Source organism: Balaenoptera borealis (genome assembly GCF_965194805.1).
Source record: "Balaenoptera borealis genome assembly, chromosome: 16".
Lineage (NCBI taxonomy): Eukaryota > Metazoa > Chordata > Mammalia > Artiodactyla > Balaenopteridae > Balaenoptera > Balaenoptera borealis.
In genome coordinates, this window is record NC_138872.1 from 16,471,783 (window position 1) to 16,497,219 (window position 25,437).

At 43.3% G+C, this 25,437-nt stretch overlaps 2 protein-coding genes and 1 long non-coding RNA gene across 4 annotated transcripts in view; 2 read left to right on the top strand and 1 right to left on the bottom strand.

Moving 5' to 3' along the window:
• The first annotated feature begins 56 nt into the window (after positions 1-56).
• On the top strand, positions 57-10,871 carry OSER1 (oxidative stress responsive serine rich 1). Its single transcript, XM_082361817.1, has 4 exons — positions 57-205; positions 4,205-4,321; positions 7,252-7,365; positions 9,631-10,871. The coding sequence occupies exons 2-4, from the start codon at positions 4,245-4,247 to the stop codon at positions 10,316-10,318; spliced, it is 879 nt and encodes a 292-aa protein (XP_082217943.1). The 5' UTR covers positions 57-205; positions 4,205-4,244; the 3' UTR covers positions 10,319-10,871.
• Positions 10,872-15,530: 4,659 nt separating this feature from the next.
• Positions 15,531-17,600, bottom strand: LOC309614094. Its single transcript, XR_014236014.1, has 2 exons — positions 16,569-17,600; positions 15,531-16,538 (listed from the first exon to the last, which is right to left on the bottom strand). It is a non-coding gene; the product is annotated as an uncharacterized lncRNA (long non-coding RNA).
• Positions 17,601-17,716: 116 nt separating this feature from the next.
• Positions 17,717-25,437, top strand: part of JPH2 (junctophilin 2) — a 62,173-nt gene continuing 54,452 nt past the window's right edge. For both annotated transcript variants that reach the window (XR_014235980.1, XM_082361730.1), the window contains exon 1: positions 17,717-18,559. Coding sequence is in view for 1 of the 2 variants with exons in the window: in XM_082361730.1 (XP_082217856.1) it covers positions 18,181-18,559 (379 nt within the window). In the remaining variant the exon portion in view is untranslated. The remainder of the gene's footprint in view (positions 18,560-25,437) is intronic.

A 25,437-nucleotide genomic window follows, 5' to 3' on the forward strand; every position in this document is an offset into this window, starting at 1 on the left:
CCTGCCGCGTTGCCTAGTCACTGGAGTGGGAGGAGCACGAACAGGGGGCGGGGCTCGTGTCTGAGTGACGCAGGCGCAGTGCGACGCCGGAGGCGCGGGTCGCCCCCTCCGCGGATTTAGATCCGGGTCAGTCAGGCGCCGCGATCGGGGAGAGACGATCTGAAGTAACCGGACCGGCTCACCGGAGCGCCCCTGCTGCGAGGAGGTGCGTGCCCAGACGTGACTGGGAGGCGCCGCGGCCCCGCGTCTCGGCCTCCAGGCCCGGTCTGGCCGCGGGCGGCTTCCTCTGGGCGCTCCTGCCTCGCGTCGCGTCGTTCCCCCAGCGCTGGCTGCCTGGGCTGGGCAGGGCCTGCGCTTCTCCGCGCCCCCTTCGCTGCTGCGGCCTGGCCCTGCCCGAGCTCCGCTCTCTCGCCCCTTCCCGCCTCTGCTGCCCCCGCCCCGTCCCTCGCCTCCGCCCTCTCCCGCTCGTCCGTAGCTTCCCCTTTTCGCCTTTCTCGGCCGCCCTTTGCCCCTTCCCGCTCTTTCCCGCTTGTTCCTGAGCCCCAGTCTCGTTGTGTGCCTCTTCGGCTCTGCCCCCGCCTCCTCCTGCATCCCTTGCCTATTGGCCTGACCCAAGTCTCTCATTCTGGCCCGGGGAGTATCCTCAAGGGGCAGCTTTCCAGCGGGAGACCCCGGGCGGGCACAGCTAGGGCCCTGGACAGCTCCCCTTTCTCCGAACCCCCCAGGTCCTGACCTTTCCCCCCATGTTTAACCACGACCGATCCAGTTTCTGGGTAAAAAGAGTTAACATCGTGCTCTTGCACCGAGAGTGTGGGGGTTGAGTCAGTAGAGAGAAGCGTGAACGTGTTTTGTCTCGGGGGCCGATTGTTGCAACTTAGTCTTGTTTGCATCTTCCAGAGTTGATGGGCGCGATTTTCTTTCCCGGATTCCACGCTTCTTGGTGGGCAGGGAAATTTTCTAAATCTTTAACATTGTGATGACAGGCTTACGCGCAGATCCTTTATTGATCGTTCTCAGGTCTTTTCAGGGTCCTGGCAATTTGGACCTAGGCTTGAGGTTCAAAGAGGTTTTGGTTAAAACTGCAAGATGTAAATAAGATTGTGAGACATACTCTTCGCTGAAAGTCAGAGAAAATCAGGAATTTGCCCTTTTGATGGAGGAACTTAAAAGAATTTTGTGTTTTTTGAAAGGTTAGGGAAAATCCGAGGCCCCTTGTGATTTGACTTAAAACAAAGTAGAAGTTTGATCTTTGGGGGGATTGTTCAATTTCAAGAAGTTAGAGCAGTAAAAACTGCAAGAACGCCTCCCACAAATTTAATATTAGTGAAGAAGGGCAAATCAGGTACATATTTCCCGGAGTTAGTTGTACAGCTCTTGATTTGAGTGAATGGGAAGCTGGGAAGAGGGAGGAGCGTAATAAGCTTTTTTGTAATTACAAACATGCTCTGATTTAGCTCTTACGGTCATGCCTAAGAGTCACCTTTGCCCTGGGTTAATATAACTGAGGGAAAAGGTGAGTAATCAAAATGCTGGAAGTCTGAGAATAGTTTAGTTGGAACTTCATTCCTAAAGTTTTAGTCTGTAGCCAGTTTTATTTTGGTCTGTTTTGGTTTTTAACTGATGGATCTTTTAGTGTGTCAACAAGAATGTTAGCTAAGTTTGTATTAAGATCTAGAGGTCACCTGCAGTAATGTTAAGTTAACACTGTATAATTAAAAGTTCCGTGTTTGGGTGCAGAGCATCTTAGCACAGTGTTAGGGCAGGAATGAGATTCCAGTCCTTACAGGAATAGGGTTCACAGTCCTGGTGTCAGGTTCTCCCTTGTATCTCCCTTGTATCCCCGTATTCTTCAGCAGGAAGAATTTGTTTATAGACTACAGAAGCACCCTTTTAGATGCTGTGGAGCTTCAAAAATAATAGAATATGTGATCTTTGCTCACCCCTCTCCCCAAGTATATAGAACATTATTGTGTATCTGGGAGAGGATCCTCCTCTGAATCGCGAAGAGTTAGGAACCAGTGAAATGTGGAACTGATAACGTTTCCTCAAATTGAGGTACTTGGTTAAGTAAACCAGCAAAATACATATGGGGAGTGTATTTAAACTTTTTGTCTTAAGAAGTTGAGGTGAAAGCTAGCTGAATTCTTTTGAGACTGTTTTCAGTGCTCCCCAGAGAGATCTGCCTAAAATACCTTCTACACATTAATAAATGAAACAAATAGTCTTGATCACTTCTTAATTTTGCCACTGGTACTACATGGTTACATTATATCAAACATGTTGTGACACCGTGACCTGTAGAATATTAGAGGTCTCACAGTAACATCAAACCCACCCCTGAGAAATGAGCAGATGTAGAATCAGAGAGGATCCAAGGATCCACAGAGAGGCACTGCTCCCTCTGAGAGTGTCTAAGGGCACTCTAGAAATAGAGAAGGTACGGTGAATTCTTTGCTTCAAAATTCCCCATCTTATATTTTTTGTTTTACTTTTTTCTTTCTGATTCCCTGTGATATGTTTGTAGAGACTGATTTATGCTTTGTTCAGGATGTGGTATTAAGAAATTTTTTACCCTGAGTAAAAAAAAAAATGGGAGACTAGAGTCAAAGAATTTATTAACTTCTCTATTGTATCTCTTGTTGCTTTCGTTGGTCTCTCTCCCCTGCCTCCCCCCCATCTTTTTTTTTTTTTTTTGGTTTAAATATAAAAATCAGGGTAGAAGAAATGGAGAACTTTGGTTAATCAAGCTAGTTAAGTGGAGATCATTTAAAGGCACATCTGTAGAATAATAATTTCAGTTTTTTTCCTTTACTTTCTACCTCTTTCTTTTAGCTAATTTTGTTTTAAGTTTGTTTTTGAGTTGCAAGTATAGTTCATCTATTCTTGTAAGAAAGTATTTGAAGCTAAAGAAAACAAAGGTTGAGTGTGGAGTAAGCAGTATCATTGAAACGTGCTTGCAATCCTGCCTTAGTAATGGTAACATCTTGATACATGGGTATGAATATTAATATGAGTATAAATATTGATATCTGGGTCAGGATTGCTTTAGAGAAATGCTATCATGTGTCACAAAGTTATTCTTACCTGAAATATTTAGAGCTGGATGAGACAAACACTCAGTAGTGTCTTTTTTTTTTTAAATAAATTTATTTATTTATTTTTGGCTGCGTTGGGTCTTCGTTGCTGCGCGCAGGCTTTCTCTAGTTGCGGTGAGCCGGGGCTACTCTTCGTTGCGGTGCGTGGGCTTCTCATTGCAGTGGCTTCTCTTGTTGTGGAGCACAAGCTCTAGGCGTGTGGGCTTCAGTAGTTGTGTCGTGCAGGCTCAGTAGTTGTGGCACATGGGCTTAGTTGCTCCGCGGCATATGGGATCTTCCCGGACCAGGGCTCGAACCCATGTCCCCTGCATTGGCAGGCGGATTCTTAACCACTGCGCCACCAGGGAAGTCCCCTCAGTAGTGTTTTAAAGCTCAGAGTCCTATAAGTTGAGCTTTTCCCTGATATTTCTGGTGCAGAGGTCATTTTGTCTGTAGGTTTCTAGACTTCTACGACTGGAGAGATTTCCCCTCCTGTTAAAAAGTATACTTAAACACAGGTTTTAGGTGACGTAGTTTCCAAAACTGTAGGATATTGGCATCAAGTATTTGGACAGTTTAAATTCCATCATAATAAATATACTTTTTCTGTATTATTTCATGTGTCTTCTCTTAAGAAATAAAACCTACAGTTTCCTAGTCATTGAAACTTCCTTTTTTTGTTTTTTTTAAGTTTTATTTATTTATTTATTTATTTATTTATTTATTGGCTGTGTTGGGTCTTCGTTTCTGTGCGAGGGCTTTCTCTAGTTGCGGCGAGCGGGGGCCACTCTTCATCGCGGTGCGCGGGCCTCTCACTATCGCGGCCTCTCTTGTTGCGGAGCACAGGCTCCAGATGCGCAGGCTCAGTAGTTGTGGCGCACAGGCTTAGCTGCTCCGCGGCATGTGGGATCTTCCCAGACCAGGGCTCGAACCCGTGTCCCCTGCATTGGCAGGCAGATTCTCAACCACTGTGCCACCAGGGAAGCCCAAAACTTCTTTTTAGAAGTAGAAATTTGCTTTTTCTCCCCCTAACAAGCAATGGTAGTATCAGGAATATAGATTTTAACAAAAGTATATGTTTGAACTCACTTATTTTCACTTTGTTCATTTTATTTTTATTTTCTTTTTAGTATTAACGGGAACATTCAGAGTAGTGTAAAAACTTTCACAATGAAATCTGAAGCCAAGGATGGAGAGGAGGAGAGTCTACAAACTGCTTTCAAGAAATTAAGAGTGGATGCATCAGGGTAATTAAATATGGAATATATTATTGGGGCATTGTTTACTAGATTTAAATAGACATTTCCTCAGGGGAGCTCTTTCTCTTCTAAAATTTCTTTTTATTTGTAGAAGGTGTCAATATTAATAGTGTGACATTTTACCAAATTCTGTACAGCATTGTTTTACTTATAAAAGAAACTCTTCTGTTAAATTTTGAAAAGTAGGTGCTCATTTGTACTCCAAGGCTGGGGGTTCTTCTTAACTTTGAGGAGGGTTCCCCTCCCCCCTCCCCCCACATCTTTTTAATCAAACATCAGGCAGTGTCCCATCAGAGAGTTCCTCATAGATCTCTAGGGAATCACAGTATTTTTCACTAAAAGTGAATTGGCTCAGCAGGAATCTCTGCAGGCATTGTCGATTTCATGGGCTCTGATTGCTGACCCTATCACTATGGAAACCTCTGTTCATTAGGGTTCTGTCACTGAGATCAATAATCTTGGACCCTTTGGCCAAACTAATTAGAGCACCTGCAGACCAGCTGCTGTCTGAATGTTAATATTTCACCCTTTACAAAGTGTTCTATGCAGGACTCTTTTCATCCCCCATCTTTGCCCCAGGCCAGAAGAAATCTCAAAGTTTTAATGGATATAAGAATATTTCATTTCATGAATGGAAACTGAACACTCCACAGCAAGGAGTAAATAATGATTGCTAAAATTTATTACTCATTTACTATGCCCTAGACACTGGCTTAAGTACTCTGTACATATCACCTAATCCTTACTGCCAACTTAGAAGATAGATACTACAGAGTATACTATATAGTTTACAGAGGAGCTACAGATGAATTAAGTCACTTGCAAAAGGTCACATTGGTAAGAAGTGGTAGAGCCAGGATTTGAACCCAGACAGTTTATCTCCGGAACCTCTGCTCTTAACCATTCTTTTATATGGTACCTTGAAGACAACATGAAGAAATGCATTCGGTACCTGGTGCATGTAAAATTAAATAGTTGTTAGTTGTTGTTATAGCTGTCTGCTTATTGCTAGTACTATTTTTGGCCTACCAAAGGAGAGAATTTATGCTAATAGATTTGCACAGTAGCTGTTACAGGTGCTTACATTTGCTTCCATGATACTTCAAATAAGTACCTTCTCCTAGTGATTTTCCAATATGGTCATCTTGCCATTAGAATTGATCAGTACTTTATAAGCTATTTTGGGAAACAGAAACAAAGCAGAAAAACAAATAGTTCCAGATTGCAGTCTCATAGTGTATTCCTTTGGGATTTCTGGTATAGAAATATATATTTTTTAATCAGGAAAATGCTAGGAATGTATAAATGCACACGTACATGTATCCCTTAGTGTATAAGTTTATATAACTTTTGATATACAGACTTCTTTCCTGGTGTTTTAAGAAGTTGGAACATAAGCTAGTTCCATGCCCCTAAAAATTACTTGGAACATAAAAAAACTTTTCAAAATGCCTGTACAATATATGGTCAAATATTATATATTTGTAGCATGCGCTGTACTTTGAGTAAAATTATAGAAAGAGAAGGAGCAGTGGAGAACATTTGAGAAAACCAAATAAGAATACAAGGGGTGAGTCATTACTGTGACTAAGCAGAATAAGACTTGTATAGTGTATCTAGTATGTATTCTAGTTGTTTTGTATTGTTGCTGATTTACTAATGGAACATGTGAGGTACTGACTCATAAAGTAACCAAGCCTTGCCAGGAATTTAGCATGATCCTGTTCAACAGGTTTTGGTTTCTAATGGTATTTGTCTTATCAGGACAAATCTTTATATATTTATTATAAAACAACATAGTCTTTTTCATCAGACTATAACATAATACATGCTTATTATGGGTAAATCACAAAAACAAAAAAAGGGATAAAAAAGGAAGTAAAAAATCACAATTTACCAATACCGCAGTTAATATCTAGAGCATCTGTAATACCAGCGTTCACTTTTTTTACACAGTTGAGATCGTAATATATGTACAGGTGTTTATCCATGCTGTTTTCTCTTATGTTACAAGCATAACATAATATTATGTTATAAACATTCTCCCATGTCATTAAAAGTTCTTAGCACACTTAATTTTTAATAAATTCCTAATATTCCATTGTACAGATTGGCCATAATTTATATAGTACAGTATTTTCTATTATTAGACATTTAAGGTTATTTTAAATTCTATTTTAGTGAACATCTTTTTACTTAGTAGATTGTCTGTTTCTAAAGGATATTTATCAACACTACAGCATGTATAGTAGGAGCCCTGTATGTGTGTATTGAAAAGGTCCAAAAGAATTTGATGTTAAATGTTAATGTTGGTGACCTCTGGGTTGTGAGATTATAGATGATTCTTTTCTCTCTTTTAAATTTTTTCATCTTCTTTACTGGGAACCCATGTTACTTGTGTAATTTTAAACTGCAGAGATTTAACTCTGAGTAGTATTTCAAGTCTATTGGTTGTAAAAATTAGAATATTTTTGTATAAGTTGTATACTGTTTGAAAAAGTATTCATTTAGATTGAGTCTCCTAAAGTCAGATTGAGTCTCCTAAAGTTTTTGCTCCTGAAGTTAGTTTCCATGGCTCTGGTTTGCCCATATAAAGTAAGTGGTCATGTTGTTAGCATTCTCCCTGGACGTAAGGCCTGATCTGCCCCAGATAAACAACCTAAAAGTCTATTTATATCCCACTGCTGGTTATACTTAAGAATCATTCTTTGGCTTATGATTTTGCAACTGCGAGCTCTTAGGGATCCTCCAAATTTGGTTTTGGAGGAAAATTTACACTACAAGCTGGGCAATTTTTGAGAAACCCAAACTAGAAAGATAATAAAGGTATTCATACGAGTTGCATTTGGGTTGGTGAGAGCAATACGTTCTCCTCCTTTCATGGTTTTCTAAGCAGTAAACTTTGTTCTTGTCTTCAGGTCCATAGCTTCTCTGTCTGTTGGAGAAGGCACAAGTGTCAGAGCGTCAGGCAGAACAGCAGTGGATGATACCAAACCTAAAACCACATGTGCATCTAAAGACAGTTGGCATGGGTAAGAGCTTCTCATTGCAGATGATTTTTATCCCAACACCTTAGCATACTATTGGATTTGCTTTCCTAAGTATCCAGAAAAGAGTGTTATGATATAGAACCCAAGATGCACTGGGTAAAGAAGACCCTTTCTTCTCATTGTGAATTTGCTGAGACTTGCTGTATAGCCTGGATTGTAGTCAATTTTTATAAATGTTCTATGTGTGTTTGAGAAGAATGGCTCTCCTTTAATCATTCTTAGGTTTTATATATGTCCATTAAATTTAAAAATGTGTTACTTATAGGATCTTTATTCAAATAATTTTTTTTTTTTGGAAATAATCTGCCTAGTTCTTTAGCTGCTGTTAAGGTATTCCTATTGTTTTTGGTATTCTCCAGTTAGTTGTCCTCCTTTAGTGTGTGCTTCTTTTATCTGTAGATTCTCTTTTTGCATCAATTCAGAAAATTTCTCAGCCATTATCTCTTAAAAAATTACCTGTGTTCCCATTCACTGTATTCTTTCTTTCAGAGACTCCAGACTTTTTATTCTGTCTTACATACCTCTTAACTTTTACATATTTCCAAATCTCTAAGTTTCTGTGCTGCCTTATAGGTCAAGAGTTGGCAAACTTTTTTGGTAAAGGGTCAGAAAATAAATATTTTAGGCTTTGGAGGCCAAGAGGTGAGATCCAGGGATATTTTGTAGGTACTTAAAAAGGGAGAAAACTCCTGCCCCGCCCTGTTTGCTTGATGTTCACCATCCTGGCTGGTGGACACACTTTGTGTTCAGTCGCTGAGACAGTCTCAGGCTGAAATGATGAGCCTGGTGGGATGGGTGGGGAGGGAGCATTGTCAGGGTCAGTTTTACTCTCTGCCTCAGTGGCACCCAGATTCCAGCACGCCCTCTCTCCTCCAGAGAGCCTGGCACAAACTGAGATTCTACCTCTCAGTACCTAGCAGTTGTTGACAGCAGAGCCCCAACATGTAGATGGTAGCCAGTGAGGGCCCCAGGCCGTGGTGTAACGCACATGTCTGCTGGCCAGGAAGACAGGCACAGGGAGCGGAGGGAAGAACAGGGGCGAAGCGGGGGACACCTCAGGCGTGTCTGCATGGCTCACAGTTCTAGCCTATGGGAGCAGTGTCCATGGGCTGTACAGAAACAAGTAGGGGGCCGGATTTGATTCACAGACTGCAGTTTGCTGACCCCTGTAATAAATAATTCAGATTTATCCCCCAGTATTTTCTTTTCTTAGCTGTATGTATTCTGCCGTTCAGCCCATCTATTTAGTTTAATTTCAGTTGCAAAGTTTTTAAAGTTCTACTTGGTTCTGTTTTCAAATTTGCTTGGCAATTTTGATTCTTTTTTTCTCTTTGCTCAATTTTTTTTTTTTTTAATTTATTTACTATTTATTTATTTATTTATTTTTGGCTGCCTTGGGTCTTTGTTGCTGCGCACAGGCTTTCTCTAGTTGCGGCCAGCAGGGCCTACTCTTCATTGTGGTGCGTGGGCTTCTCATTGTGGTGGCTTCTCTTGTTGTGGAGCACGGGCTCTAGACGCGCAGGCTTCAGTAGTTGTGGCGCACGGGCTTAGCTGCTCCGTGGCATGTGGGATCTTCCCGGACCAGGGCTTGAACCTGTGTCCCCTGCATTGGTAGGCGGATTCTTAACCACTGCCGCACCAGGGAACTCCCTCAATTCTTATTTATTTAAAATTTTATAAAACGTTATAGTATGTCTGATAATTCCCAATATCTGAAAACTTCAGAGAGCCTAAATCTGTTTTTCAGCTGTTCCCAGTGATAGAAATGAATTCTAAATCTGCTCTTCTGTTGAGTAATCACGGCAGAGTGGCTATTTGTAGCATTAGCCCCACAGTGGTACTGAAGCTGCTGTGCTGCATTCAGGGCATGGAGCACAGCATTGAGGTTTTACAGCATCAGTCTAAGTTGTCTGTGCAGGGTGCTTCTCCAGACCCACTGGTCAAAGGTTCCCAAGCCGAGGCTTGGGCAGGGCAGACAGGTATTCTGTGCCAAATGTTTCGTCCAAGAAATGCGATTTAAAACTACCCTTTACCTCTCCTGTTTCTATACCTTGGTAATAAGGAGATGTTGACATTTTTGAGACACAGAGACTTAGGCAGCTTGAAAATAGAGGTAGGCACATCTCTTTGGGGGCAACTTATTTAGACTCATAAACCAGAGAGGTGGCAAATTTCCAACTGTCTTAAAGAATCTCTTTAGGAGACCTCTGTATTCCAACATCTTCCTGTGCATTTTTTTCCTCTTAGGTCTACAAGGAAGTCTTCACGAGGAGCAGTGAGGACCCAGCGTCGTCGGCGTTCTAAGTCTCCTGTCCTTCATCCTCCAAAGTTTATACATTGCAGTACAATAGCTGCTTCTTCCAGCGGCCAGCTCAAGCACAAAAGCCAGGCGGACTCCCCTGATGGCAGCAGTGGGCTGGGAATTTCAACCCCTAAAGAGTTCAATGCAGGAGATTGCTCAACTTCTCTCGATACTCATCACACAGGGGCAGTTATTGAGCCTTTGAGAACTTCGGTTCCAAGGCTCCCATCAGAGAGTAAGGAGGAAGACTCCTCTGATGCTCCCCAGGTCTCCCAAGCAAGTCTCAAGGCCAATGATCTCTCTGACTTTCAATCCGTTTCCAGGCTAAACCAGGGCAAGCCATGTGCATGCATAGGCAAGGAGTGCCAGTGTAAGAGGTGGCATGATATGGAGGTATATTCCTTTTCAGGCCTGCAGAACATCCCTCCCTTAGCCCCAGAGCGACGGTCCACGCTTGAGGACTACTCTCAGTCGCTTCACACAAGAACTCTGTCTGGCTCCCCCCGCTCCTGTTCTGAGCAAGCTCGAGTCTTCGTGGATGACGTGACCATTGAGGACCTGTCAGGCTACATGGAGTATTACTTGTATATTCCCAAGAAAATGTCCCACATGGCAGAAATGATGTACACCTGAGAGCAAGAAGCTCATTACTGTGCTTTAACCAGTGAAGGGTTGTCAGAGAGATTTAGTTAACGACAGACCTTGCGGCCGCTTTGGGTGAGAAGACATCTCCTGCTCACTGTGCTTGCAATAAAAACTTTTCTTGGCATCTCAGTTAATCTTCATTCTTTAAATTTAACTCTCTGAGTTCTTACATACCCACCAAGGCAAGCCGATCAAAAGAACAATCCCTCTCATTTAGAACTGTTCCTGGGGGATGAAGAAACAATTGCTTGACTGGTAGCAGTGGGTCTATGGTGAAAGCCTTTGAAAAACAACTTTTCAGCAATTTTCAGATCTGTTTAAGATTTGGGTGCCAAGGAGGATGAAATGTGGTTTTGTACCTGGACTGAACATTTGTCATTGCTGTAGTTGCCAGCCCAGAGTATTAGAAGTTTTATGACTGGTTTAAACCAGCTCTGATTTAACGCAAGATTTATTGTGTCTTTAAAGGTTTCCTATGTTATTGTTAAGCCAGAGATCTAAGGTTTAGATTCAATATGAATAAACTAGCTGGCCTGCCCTATATTGTTTGAGAGAATCATTAACCATCACTAAATAAACCCCTGCTGGTGCTCTTCACCCTGAGACATGTCACATGAAGTTTCTTATGTGAGAAGCGACTTCGAGTGGGGCTGCTTCAGTTGGGGGACGGGGTGTGGTATTTGAAACTGCTGTGCGTCTTCTCCATCTCTGGCATTTTAGTACACATGGCACGTTTCAGTCACTTGCAGTGTAGATCTCATACTTCGGTTTCAAATGTTCTGGATGGATATTATCTCTTTGTACTGCCCTCCTACCCCAGCAACCCCCAAAGAGAATTTTATACATGCCATATCCAGTATTTAATGGCCAACCAGCCCACAGTTCCCTCCAAAGTTTGGTAAGAAAATCTGTCCTCAGTGTCAGCTGGAGGATGAACCCCTTTCTTTTCCAGGTGGCTCCAAAGTGAATTTTATGTATGCCATGTAACTTAATTCAGACCACCCTAAGCATACCTATCAAATGTAGTGAAAATTTGTCCAGCCATTTTAACGTGTTAACAGAAAGTTTGTTGCACTTTTATTTCGATTACAAAATAGGTTTTACTCTTTACTAAAGCATCCCACTAAACTGTGGAGTTGATTCATGACAGTGGGGTTTGGGCTTCGTAAATAGGTGATTTGTACTTGGGAGAGGTGGGAAGGGTATGTACTGGAAAAGCCCTGAACTTAAGTAGTGAGAGACCCCAGCTAGTTACTAGTTTAGTATGAATTTGGTAATATCTGGAAGCTCTGGTTGGAGCAAGAGAGCCTTGTCATCACAGTGCTAGAAACTGTTAACAGTTTTCTTAATGCCAACAGAAGGAGCACTATTTCAAATAACTGAGGCAGAAGTTCTGAAACTGTTGGGTCTCAGGACTCTTTTACACTTACAAATTTGAGGATCTCAAAGAGCTCTTGTTTATGTGGGTTATATTTATTAGTGTTTACCATATTAGAAATTAAAACTAAAATTTTAAGACTATTACTTCATTCAAAAATAATGAAGAATCCACAAATCCATTTAAGTTAATATAAGTAATATTTTTAATCGGAAAACAACTTTTCCAAAACAAATATTTAGTACGAAGAGTGGCACTGTTTTACATTTTTGCAAATCTCTTTAATGTTGGGCTTAATGGAAAACAGCTATATTCTTATATTTGCTTCTGCAATCTCTTGTGACATCCCATGTCGTATGACCTCTGGAAAACTCTACACTTGTGAGTGAATGAGCATGAAAAAGACAAATGCTGTGTTAATATTATGAAAATAGTTTTGACCGCACAGATCCCCTGATGGAGTGGATTCCCGGACCACACTTTGAGAACCACTAATCCTAGGCTATTAGAGCTTCTGGTTTTAAAACTACCTACCTCCCCAACCCTGACCTCCACAACTAGTGTTTTGCTTCACCTTTTTTACTAGAGAGAAGTGGAGCAAATTGGGCTGAACATGTTACTTGAATTAAAATTGTTCCTAAGTCTCTTAAGTCCTTTTTAGTTTACTTATCAAACCAGTGATCTGGTTATTTACTTAATTCTGTATATTAACAGAACAGTCACCGGACAATGATGAATCATGCACATTCCTTTTATACAAGGTTGTTAGGAGGGGTGTCGGGATTGAAAAGGACCAAGTTCCAGTGGCCAAGTAACCTGTTGAAATCCAAACTTGGATGAAAGCTTAGGCATTCCAGATTTGCAGGAAGGAGTTGTAAGCATTTACATCTCAATCAAAATCTTCCTCAAAACATGAATCTTGAAGCCCTCAATTACTCTGCTCACACCCAGTTGGGCCAGCTTTAATATGTGTCCCTGATTAGAACATTTGACCTTTTGTGAGTGCGACTTATGGGACCAGTGTTTGTCAAATGTATCCTGGAAAATGGATTCAGATTGTGGCTTGAGGAATTTTTACTCTGATGTTTTGGAAGGTGGCATCCTGACATGTCCCTTTACTTAATAACTCTTCATTGAACATTCATTCAACAAATATTTATCGAGTGCTGACAACACACCAGGCACACTATGCTAGGTGCTGGGACTAGAACAACATCATGTCCTAGTGCAGAAAATGCTACGGAGAGAGAAGGATTAGGAGATAGTAAGGGCTGGGGTGGGGGGAGGGGGGCTTGCCATTTTAATTGGGGTGATCAGAGAAGCTTCTGTGAGGAGGTGACATTTGATCAGAGACCTGAAGAAAGTGAGGGAGTGAGCCCTGTGGATGTTTGGGGGAAGAGCATTCCCGGCAGAAGGACAGCAAGGATATCTGTGGCTTGAAGCAGGCGAGGTCCAGAAGTGTGAGTTAGGGGCAGATCGTGGAGGCCCTCGGAGGCCATTTTAAAGGCTTTGACTCCTGAAGAGATAGGGAGATTTTGAGGGGGTTTGGAGGAGAGGAGAGACATATCAGACTTGTCTTTTAGAAAGAGCACTGGCTGCTCTGTAGACTAAGAGGGGAACCAGGAGAAGGAAGAGAAGGAGGCCGTCAGGAGGCTCCTGCAGTAGGCAGTGGTTTCTAGTGGCTCGGACGCTTGGCAGTGCGGGAGAGAAGACGTATCCCGGGATTATTTTGAAGGTAGAGCTGATGGATATAGAGTATGAGAGAAGGGTTGGTATTAAGGATGACTCCAAAGGTTTTAATACACTGGGAGTTGGCTGGAGGGGCAGATCTAGGAGGAGACCTTGGGAGTTTGGTTTCGATCTTCGCAAGTCTGAGATGCTCATGAGATATCGTGTAGAGATGCTGAGTTGGAGGTTGGTTATGTGACTGAAGATGGAGAGAGGTACAGGGTGGCGATACAAAGTTAGGAGCCATCAGGATGTGGGTGTTAATGAAAGCTCTGCAACTGAAGGAGATCACCTAGGAAGTAAATTTAGATAGTCAGAGGACCAAACTCTGGGCCATTTCCAAGGTATAGAGATCAGGGGAATGAGGAAGAACCAGCAGAAGACTTGAGTGGGAGCAGCCAGTGAGGCAGGAGCAGAACCAAGAGACGAGCCCTAGAAGTCGAATAAAAAAGCATCTCGAGAAGAGAGTGGTCAGTTGCCAAATAATGCGCAGAAGGGACGATGAGGACACCCAGTATGTGCAGGTGCTGGGCACGCAAAGAGGAGCCAGAGTGCCAGGCAGGCACTTAGGAGGTGTTCATGCCCTTTTTTTTTTGGAATCAAGGTAATCTTTGCTTCAAACAGCTCATAGTTTGGGGGAGGAGCCAGTATGTGGGAAGGCACATAACCCATCCAGGTAACTTGTCTGGGAGGTGAGGCTTCTTCGGCTAAGTCTTTGATGGCTGAGAAGAAACTCAAGTGTATTTCTGTGTGCATTTCTTCTCTCTGTTCTGGATTTTCAGTTCCCTTCTCTCCACCTTCCCTAGGAAGCAGCCGTGCTTGAGAAGTTGAGAAAGAAATAGAGGAAGCAAGTGACTGCCCCCTCCGACCAAAGAACAGAACCATGGAGTGAGAAAAACCCTGTGAAAAAGAGAGAATGGGATAGCTACCTATAAAAACAGTATAAAATTCATCCCAAGGCCATTCTCTTTGGTTTGAAGAACTTGGTTTTCCTAAGAAAAATCTGTTGTAATGCACATGTGGCCACAAGGGGTCTCCCTTTCCTTGAAACTCACTGGTTTAAAAGGAGATGCAAAAAAAGGGATGGCTGGTCACATAAGGCCAGTACCAAATTTGGCAAAGAATTTACTTAAACTTTTAAGAAATCAAAGTGTCTCTTTACCAATAACACAGTTTATCAGTTTAAAAAAGGAAAAACCACAGGGTAACGTTGAGTAAACATGTACTGGGAAGAGTAAGGAGGGCTTCAGTGTCAATGTACTTAATATTTAGGGGGTGATTCTTCCCTCTTTGTTGACTATTTTATTAATCATGATGGTTTGAAAAGCAACTTGTCATGTGAGGATAATATTGATATTAGCTAACATTTATTAGGTGTTTAGTCTGTTCTAAGCCTTTTTACAGCGTTAACTCACATAATACTCACCCAGCCATATAAGGTAGATACTATTATCCTTAATACTAAAATCCTTTGAGATAGGTACTTTTACAGATGAAGAATTTGTGGCTTAGAGAAATTAACAATTTGTCCAAGGTCACACAGCTTGTGAGGGGCAGAACTGGGATCTGAACACAAATCTAACTCCACAGCTATCTACCTGACACAGCCGATGGTAAGTAAGTGGATGCATGAATTTGTACATCATTAAGAAACTGTTTCTTAATTTGAAAACATACAGTGGTTCTTTTTTTTTTTTAATGTGTGTCTGTCCAGTTTTCCCAGCACTACCTGTTGAAGAGACTGTCTTTTCTCCATTGTGTATTCTTGCCTCTTTTGTCATAGATTAATCGATCATAGGTACGTAGGTGTATTTCTGGGCTCTCTATTCTGTTGCATGGATCTATGTGTCTGTTTTTGTGCCAGTACCACACTGTTTTGATCACTGTAGCTTTGTAGTATAGTCTGAAGTCTGGGAGGGTTATACCTCCAGCTTTGTTCTTTTTCCTCAGGATTGCTTTGGCAATTCAGGCTCTTTTGCAGTTCCACATAAATTTTAGGATTATTTGTTCTAGTTCTGTGAAAAATCTCCTGGATATATTGATAGGGATTGGACAAGATGACTTTTAAACCCCTCCCCATTTGTGTGTGTGGGGTTTTTTTTAGTTTTATTTATTTATTTATTTTTATACAGCAGGTTCTTATTAGTTATCTATTTTATACATATTAGTGTATATATGTCAATCCCAATCTCCCAATTCATCCCACCACCCCACACTCCCCCCACAGTGGTTCTTAACCAGGGATGAGAGTCAGATTCGTCTGAGGAGCTTTTAAAAAGAATGCAAGTGCCCAAGCCTTCTCCCAGGATAATCTAATTCAGTAGGTTGGAGATGGGGTGGGACTCCGGAATCTGTTCATGTTTTTAAGTTCTGCAGGTGATTCTTACGTGTACCCACCCTTGGTAGAGAACCACCGTAGGGAGCTGTACGGATGAACAGTGGCTACACTTATGCAGGCGGAACAGCTCGCTAGAACACAGTAGCCACTAGCCTTAGAACAGGATTATGGTGATTTGTCTGGCATTTAACTACAAAGGGTATTGAACTCCCTCTGGCTTCCAGTTTGAGATGCTCTTTCCTCTCCCCTGGAGAGCAGAGCTGGAAAGAAACGTGTGATTTTCCAAAGACCCATCAGAAGTGGCAACAGCAGAACTCTCTGGAGGCAGCATTGAGGTGCTCTCAGCTGTGAATTGTGCAAGCAGGCTGTCGGTCAACCTGCAGGAGGAGTGAGTCAAAACCCAGATGATACAGTCTTTACTGCTTTTTGCTGCATGTCAGCTTGGCAAAGAACCAGCAGTACAGAGCTCTGAGGCTGGGTGTTTCTACCTGGGGGTGAAATGTGGGCAGAGAAGGGCTCTTTTAGACAGAGGGTTGTGAATGAGGAAGGAACCAAGTGGTAAGAACCAGGATCAGCTGGGGTGAAGGGAGAGAGGCTTTTCTATCCATTCCTTAAACAAGAACACATCTTCTGCAGCGACTTTTAAGTGGCCTAAGTCATCATGGGATTTGGAGTATGACAGATTAGTCTGAAGTCAGATAATAATAGTTGAATGTTCTCAAGTCACTTCTGTGCTTGCTTTTTTGGTGATTTCTATCCTCCTCCTCCCCCGTCTCACACACACACACACACACACACACACACACACACACACACACACACACATACACACAGCTTCCTGTGCTTGGTGGCTCCTACCTTTCCCAGAATTACTCGTGTTCCTGGTAACCCGGGGCTCAGTTGGAATTTCCAGTCTTTAGCCTTGGCCACCGCCTCTCATCGTGGAGATTTATTTGTCCCTTTCACTGGATTTTGGTGGGAACCTGAGCGCTGGTCAGTCCCTTTGCTCTTGACCCTGCCCCAAGAGCTTTCTGAAGTCTGGCCTCCCAGGCTCTTAGGACAACACAGCAGAAGAGAGCTTGGAAAGGGAATTAAAAAAAAAAAAAAAAAATCACGATCATTGAGTATTTCTGAGACGACCTCATTCCAATACAACCAGCAACACTGTGTCTCAGAACTAGAGAGAGGAGAGCAGTCTCCCTGCCTGTCAGAAGAGAGAAAGGGAGTGATCCGTGACCCGTGCTTCTTGCACTGTGTTCTTTCCGGGGTTTTCCCAGGGTTGCGGGGAGGGGAGGGAATTTGGGGTTGTGCTAGACTCAGATTCGCTTTATCTTTCCCAACTCTGTCTCCAGAACCTCACCTCTCTTCCTGAGTTCCCTCCTCCACTCTCAAAAGCATATGTGAACCCATGCCCAGTTCCTTTCTCTTTAGGTCACCAGATTCCTTTATGGGGTTGGCAGTGATGCTATAATAAATAGCCCCAGGTCCTGCGGGGGCATGTGAGTGGTGCTGGGGCTGAGATTTGCTAACTTCTACGCTCTGGGGGATTCTAAGTGCTCCAGGACCGGTGTTCTGCTGGTCTTCCTCTCCTCTCCCTGCCTGCAGACTCAGGGGACCAGGAAGGTGGAAGGGAGCTCTTACCCAAGAGAAGAAAAGCCACCAAATCTCCCCAGCTGCCCATGCTTAGTTCTCAGCTTCCCTTCCTCATCCCTCCAACCACTCCCTGAGTTTGAAGCTCTAGCCCAGTTTGAAATACCCCTCCCGCTTTGAAGGAGGCTGGGCCGGCCAGGGGGCTATTTTGGGAGCAGCTTCTAAGATCCAATGGCCTTGTTAGGGCAACACTGACCTTTCCATCCCAGGAGGAGGGCAGGATTGGAGAGGGGCGGGGCAAGGGTGGGGGAATCACAGCCCTGCACACCCACCGGGGGTGGAGGAGAAGGGGGCCAGCGGGCTGCAGGAATTCAGCCTCGGGCTGGGGGTTGTCACCGAGGGGGAATTTCTCCTCTTTGAAAACGGACTGGGGACCCCTCCACCCCACCCCTTTCACTGCATTTCTTAAAGGGATCACACCGTTTTTCCTTTGACTCCATGGAAGCCAGGTTTGGGACACTCCGTGGACACTTTGAACCTCTCCTTCCCACTTCCTTCCCAGCTGGCAGCCTTCCTCTGGCTGAGTGAGTGGGGGCCTCCCAGGCATGGCACTGACCAGCCGACCCAGTGCTGACTTGGCTCCTGGGTTCCTTCAGCCTCGGGTGGCATCTTGCTTACCCCCTCCAGGGGCGCAGTGAGTCCGGGGGTCGGGGGGGCAGCCCTGAGCTGCTTGGAGAGAGTCGCTGGCACCACCCCCCCCCATTGCCCTCTCCCCCGAAGCTGGAGGACGGTGAGGTGGTCAGGGGCTACGATGAGATGAGCGGGGGCCGCTTTGACTTTGATGATGGCGGGGCGTACTGCGGGGGCTGGGAGGGGGGAAAGGCCCACGGGCACGGACTGTGCACGGGCCCCAAGGGCCAGGGCGAATACTCGGGCTCCTGGAACTTTGGCTTTGAAGTGGCGGGTGTCTATACCTGGCCCAGCGGAAACACCTTCGAGGGATACTGGAGCCAGGGCAAGCGGCATGGGCTGGGCATAGAGACCAAGGGACGCTGGCTGTACAAGGGCGAGTGGACGCACGGCTTCAAGGGACGCTACGGAACCCGGCAGAGCAGCAGCAGCGGTGCCAAGTATGAGGGCACTTGGAACAATGGCCTGCAGGACGGCTATGGCACGGAGACCTATGCGGATGGAGGTGAGCCCAGCCTGGGGCCTGCGGACCAAGGGGAGGGGCCCGGCAGGGTGAGGAAGATGGGTGGAGGGTGGGAAGATCCAGGGGCAGGACAGCACCAGATCAGAGGTGCCAGGATGTTATCTGCTGTGTGGCTTTGGGCAAGCGGCTCCGCCTCTGTCTGCATCCATTTCCTTGTTAGTAAAGTGGGGTCAATAACGGAGCTATTGAGAGGATTGGCAGAAGTGCTTCTAATACAAGGCCTGCCATAGAAATACACATTCAGTAAGACACTACTGCTACTGTTGCATGCTAAGTGTACCATCAGATGTGGAATATGCTCCAGAAGAATTGGTGTCTAATGTCAACTTTGCCATGAAAATTATTTTCAATCTAAAGATCATGAAGTGTTCATTCGTTCATTCATCCATCCATCCCCCCACCCACTCACCCATCCACCCATCCATCCATCCACATATCCATTCATCCATCTATCCACCCACTCATCCATTCATCCATCCATCCACCCATTTATCTGTTCTTCCAACCATTCATCTATCTATCCATCCATCCATCCACCCATTCATCCATCCACATATCCATTCAACCATCCATCCACCCAGTCATCCATCCATCCATCCATCCATCCATTTATCTGTTCTTCCAATCATTCATCCATCCACCCATTTGTCCATCCATCCATCCATCCATCCACGCATCCATCCAAGCATCCTTTTGTTCAGTGCATATTCTTGTAGTACCACGTATTCACCAGGCACGGTAAAAAGGGTTCGATATAAAGAGGAACAAGATACATCCCATGGGTTCAAAGATAGGCTTGTGGACAAACAATTATACACAAGTATTCACAGAGTGCTGTGGCAGAAAAGAGAAGTTAGATTTGAGGAGGTCAGGGGATGCTTTCGAGGAGGTGACATCTGAACTGAACCTTGATGGGAAAATTATGTTTGAGAGGCAGATAGAGAATGGCCTCAGGTGCAGGATGCGCTCCTGACTGGGCTACCGACTGGTGAATGTCTGGCGAGGGCCCGCCCTCGAATGCATCTGGATGTTAACAGGTTGTGTCCCTGGAGTTTCTATGGCACCATGGCGGCCACGCAGCCCTGGCTGGAATTGAACAAAATCTGGCTCCACGTTTCCTAATTTGGTGACCTTGAGCAGTTTGTGGAACCTCTGCAATTCAGTGCAATTAAGTTCACCAGATGTTTATGCCGGACACTACACTACACACTGGGGACAAGCAGAGAGCAAGCTTCAGATTCTCCAATTACCAAATGGAGATAATCCTCGCATGCTCGCTGGGCATCAGTTACCCATGCAAAGTGGTGCAAGTACGCATGTGCTGAAAGTTCCTTCTTTCTTCCCCCTCCCCAAACCACGGTGTGTGTGTGTGTTGGGGGCCTGGATGTGAGTCGCAGGGACACACATTTCTGGGAAACTAGAGGCCGATGTCCCAATATGTCTAAAATGGGGGAAACCCATTCATTCATTCATGGATCACCAACTATGTGTCAGGCACCCTCCCACAGCGAGTCCTAGGGGCCGGGGCAGTGAGCAATCAAAGTCCTCAGGGACTTCCCTCTCTAGTGAAGAAGACAGAAATAAACCGGAAAACAAACATATATGCAATTTCCAGAAGTTACTAGTGTTATGAAAAAAGATAGCAGAGAAGGAAGAGGGTGATATTTTTGGATGGGGGGTTCCTGAGAAGTAGGGTGGAGAGGACTAGCGAGGGAGGGGAGACCCCAGGCAGAGGGCATGGCGGCTGCAAAGGCTCTGAGGCAGAACTGGGCTTGGCATGCGTGAGGAGCAGCAAGAACACCGGAGCGGCGCGATCCGCATGAATGAGGGGAACAGGCCGGGCTGCTGGGGCTGCCGCTGGGGTTGCAGGCATGGACCAGGTCACACAGACTCGCAGGGCCTTGGGTTTTAGCCTACGTGTGTCCAGGAGCCTAGGAAGGTGTGTCATCGGAAGGCCTGCCTCCCTGGTTTGTCAGAAGCCCAGACTCTCCTCCCGAATGAGACAGCCCCACATCCAGGGGGCCTGGAAACCTCACAGATCCTCTCCCACGAGTGCAGCCCTCCAAAATTAGATGTGGCCACTGCTTCGGAAAATCTCTTTAATCAACCTGTCATCAGTTCTCCCAGGGGTTGTTAAGGACCTGCCCTTTGCCCCATCCTGGACATCCTGGACAGAGGGGAATGTGGACAAATAAGCTCCTGTGATTAGGTACCATTGGGAGTCAGGCAACCCTGGATTATTACCCTCCCCCTATCATATTATTTCATCTCTTGGAGCTTTAGTTTCCTCATCCCTAAAATGGATTTATACTAATCTCTCCTAAGATTTCTCATGCGATAAATGTGTAGTTGCCATTATTACTATTAACTATCATCAATTCCTTCAATAAATATCTACTGAGTGATTATTAGGAAGCCAGTGCTACACTACACTGGGTGGGTGGTGGGCGGGCGGTGAGGAGAGTGTAGAAATGAACAGGATGGGAAAGGTCCCTGCCTTCCAGAGAATCTAAGAAGAAATTGTGTTGGGTGCCAAGCAGGGCTGTGCCAGGCACTAAGGGAGCAAGAAGCAGGCAGCTAACCAGACTGAGGCAATCAGGGAGGCTTCCTGGAATAAGTGGCAAGTGAAGCTCTGAAGTACCAGAGTGAACCAGGTGACAAGGGTGGAGGACGCGTGCTCCAGGTGGAGAGAACAGTGTACAAAGACTCTGAGGTCCAAAGCTTGCCATCCAGCGGATATCCAACTGAAACTTTCATCTTATCCCCAGTTGTGAGAAGTACTGAACTAAGCGATAACATGTCCCCTTTCCTCCACTCCCTACCTTACCTTGCAGTCCAATGTTACAGGTGTCTGCCTGCTCCAAACCAGAGAAAAGAGTAGATTTCCAAACTGGAGGTGTTGACTCATTGGCAAAATCAATTTATTGGGTCATGACCTGCATTTTAAAAAATGAAAGAATGGAATAGAACAGAATAGAGTAGAAAATATCAAAGTGTTTCATAGAGAATGAGATAAAGTATTGTTTCCTGAAATGTTTGTTCAGTTGGAGATATATGGATATATATACACATATGGATATATGTATATATATTGTGTGTGTATTAAAACGTCTGCGTTTCTACATTGATGACTACTGTCTACTAATATCTCCGCACAAAGTACTTAATCAAGAATAAAAGATGGCCCTTTAAATTAAATTCAACAATATAGAAAATTCGCACATTATTATGTTTATGATTTCATGGTAGATTAATAAATTATTCATCATGGGCCAAAAAAAAATGTGTTTATGTGTGTGTCATGATTCAAACATATATATTTTTTACTGCAGGTCACGGTCAAAAAAGTATGAATATCACTGTTCTAAAGTGACTTGACCTGGCATCTTCATGGAAGCCCCTGCCACTCCTAAATCCACAGACCTTCTCTCTTCCCCATGCTTGTTGCTTTGGCTGGAAGTTAAGCTCCAATTCTTTGGTGGGAAGGGTAAGGTGGTCAAGGCAAAGGAGCTCCAGCCTCCCAAACTCTGCCCTAAGCCTCCTGACACCCCTCCCCCGCCTATAGCCCCACAATCCTCCCCTGGCCATATATAGCAAAGCTAAAAATAGCTGCTGACTTAAAAGCCCAAAGCCAGCAGACACCCGGTCCTTAAGTAGTAACGTGCTGCCTGGCGGTTTCCACCCCAGAGACCTACAGACTCCAGGACTAGAAGGGCCACGAGTGATCTTTGCTTTCCTCGGATCTTGACCTGGGCCTGAGCCTTGGCCTCAGAGGCCCATAAATGGCCTGAAACTACAGGCAAGATGTGTGCATATGTGCGTGAACTATCTGTGTTTTTCTGGGAGGTATTTCCTCAAAGAGCCATCAGATTCTCCAAGTAATCTGGTGCTCAGATAAATTCCAGAACCATGGGTCTAGTTCAACAATCCCCTCCCCAAAATGTCCAGTAGGAAAAACCAAGCCCAAGGTTGCCTTTTTTTCATAAAGTTAATAATAGTAATAGTTAAGATTTTTGGAGTAGGAACGATGTGCCAGGTGCTGATCTTGGTACGTGGCATGTGTTGTGTTATTTAAACTCTCACAATAACCTTACGGAGAAGTACTATTATTACCCCTCTTTTATAGAAGAGGAAACTGAGACAGATAGTAAGTATTCTCTCATGGTCCTCTAGCTGATAAGGGGCAGAGATGGAATTTGATCGTTGTAAGTGATAATTAAATATTTTATACATATTATGAATCAGTATTTTAATAAATGACAGACAACTATACAAAATAATCAGACTGGCTACATAACTTGGGGGACACAGTGCAAAATGAAAATGTGGGCCCCTTCTTCAAAATCAGTAAGAATTTCAAGATGGTGACAAGAGAGCATTAAGCCAAGTTCAGGACCCTTCTGAGCAGAGTCCTGTGTGACTACACCAGTTAAATGCCCATGAAGCTGGCTGTGACAGTAGTAACAATGGTCTTGACCATTTGTTGAGTCTTTACTAGTTTTTATCAGGCTCTGTGACAATAGTAATAACTGTCTCTACCATTTACGGAGTCTTTACTAGTCTTTCTCTCTCAGGCTCTGTGCTAAGAATCGTACATTCATTATATTAGTGAGGTTTATTTTTTATTTTTCCTTAACATAATTTTTTATATATTTTTTTATTAGTTGTCTATTTTATACATATTAGTGTATACATGTCAATCCCAATCTCCCTGTTCATCCCACCACCACCCCACCCTCCCAACCCTGCTTTCCCCGCCTTGGTGTCCATAGGTTTGTTCTCTACATCTGTGTCTCTATTTCTGCCCTGCAAACCGGTTCATCTGTACCATTTTTCTAGGTTCCACATATATGCATTAATATATGATATTTGGTTTTCTCTTTCTGACTTACTTCACTCTGTATGACAGTCTCTAGGTCCATCCACGTCTCTACAAATGACCCAATTTCGTTCCTTTTTATGGCTGAGTAATATTCCATTGTATATATGTACCACATCTTCTTTATCCATTCGTCTGTCGATGGGCATTCAGGTTGCTTCCATGACCTGGCTATTGTAAACAGTGCTGCAATGAACATTGGGGTGCATGTGTCTTTTTGAATTATGGTTTTCTCTGGGTATATGCCCAGTAGTGGGTCTTTATAAAAAATATTTATTGGGGTATAGTTGATTTATAATGTTGTGTTAGTTTTAGGTGCACAGCAAAGTGAATCAGTTGTACATATACATATATCCACCCTTTTTTTAAAGATTCCTTTCCCATATAGTCCATTACAGACTATACATAATCTGTAATACAGAGTATTGAGTAGAGTTCCCTGTGCTTTACAGCAGGTTCTTATTAGTTATCTATTTTATATACAGTAGTGTGTATATGTCAATCCCAGTCTCCCAATTTATTATTGAGGCTTCTTAACAACTCTCTCATCTACTACACTACCGGCTTTCAAATTTTTATGACTACAACCCACTTTAAGATATGTATTTCCCATTGTAATTCTATGCACACACACACACACACAAACATAAAACTGAAGCAAGTCATCATGAAACAATATTTCTCTTCCTATATGCTGTACTTGCTATTTTCTCTTTTATGAGATATTATTGATAGAATTATTGTTCTCTCTTGTTGAGAGAATTAAATGATGCACTGATGTACATAAAATACTTAGAACAGTGTTAGGCATGCGGTTAGTGCTCTTATTATTATTATTACATACTGAAAAAATGATATTTTTATGTTTAAGTATGAGGCTTGGGTCAAAAACGCAACCTTCTATGCTCTGGATACAGATTTCTTTGTCCTTCCCAAAGCTGATGACTTAAGCTCATTTTAGCCCAGTTGACTCTGAACATGGGAGCTAAATGAATTTGCCAGGCTAGAGGCCTGAGTAATACCTGATGTCACATTATCTGGGCCTGTGATATGTGTTCCTTGAAGCAACTTAACCTCCATATTTCTTTACATATTTGCTCCGCAAAGGAATATCGTTTCTATCGATCTATGTGTCTATCTTTGTGCCAATATCACACTGCCTTGGTTAGTGGAGCTTTAAAACAAGTTTTTAAATCAGAGTAAATCCTCCAACTTTGCTCTCCTTGTTCAAGACCGTTTGGGTTATTCTAGATAATTTCCATTCCTATACATATGATAAAATCAGGTTGTCAATTTCTACTAAAAAAGCCTGATGGAAATTTGATTAAAAATGCATTTGATGGATTATGCTGAAGTATATTCAGCACAACTTCACAATTAAGATAAGCATAAGAACCAAAGGCAATTTGTAAAGAAGTGACTGTATTATCTCTTCACTAGAGAATTTAAGAGACCCATCCATATAGGTCTATGGAAACTGTCTTGTTGCTTTTTAAATTCTATTTTTCCATTTTCTTGGATCCTAGTTAGTTTTCTAACAACTTGCTGCATTGTTCATACTGATGCATTCATTACATTAATTTATTGTGTGATTATGAGTAAAATAATTACAGAAAAAATGCATTTGATCTACACATCAATTTGGAGAGAATGGACATCTGAACAGCAGTGAGCCTTCCAATCATGGACATGGTATATATCCCTATTTATTTAGGTCTTCTTTAATTATGTTCGGCAAAGTTTTAGAGTTTTCAATGTCTTGCACTTTTTTGGGGGGGGTAAAATTAACAAGTATTTTACTTTTTTATGATATTATAAATGGCATTTTAAATTTCATTGTTCCAATTGTTCACTGCTTTTTCAATCCTTTCACCTTGCTAAATTAATTTCTTAGTTTTGGTGGGATTTTTTTTGGGGGGGGGGTTTGGTTTTCAGATTTAAAAAGAATGACTTTTAATTTAGAATTTCTTGATTGCTATTA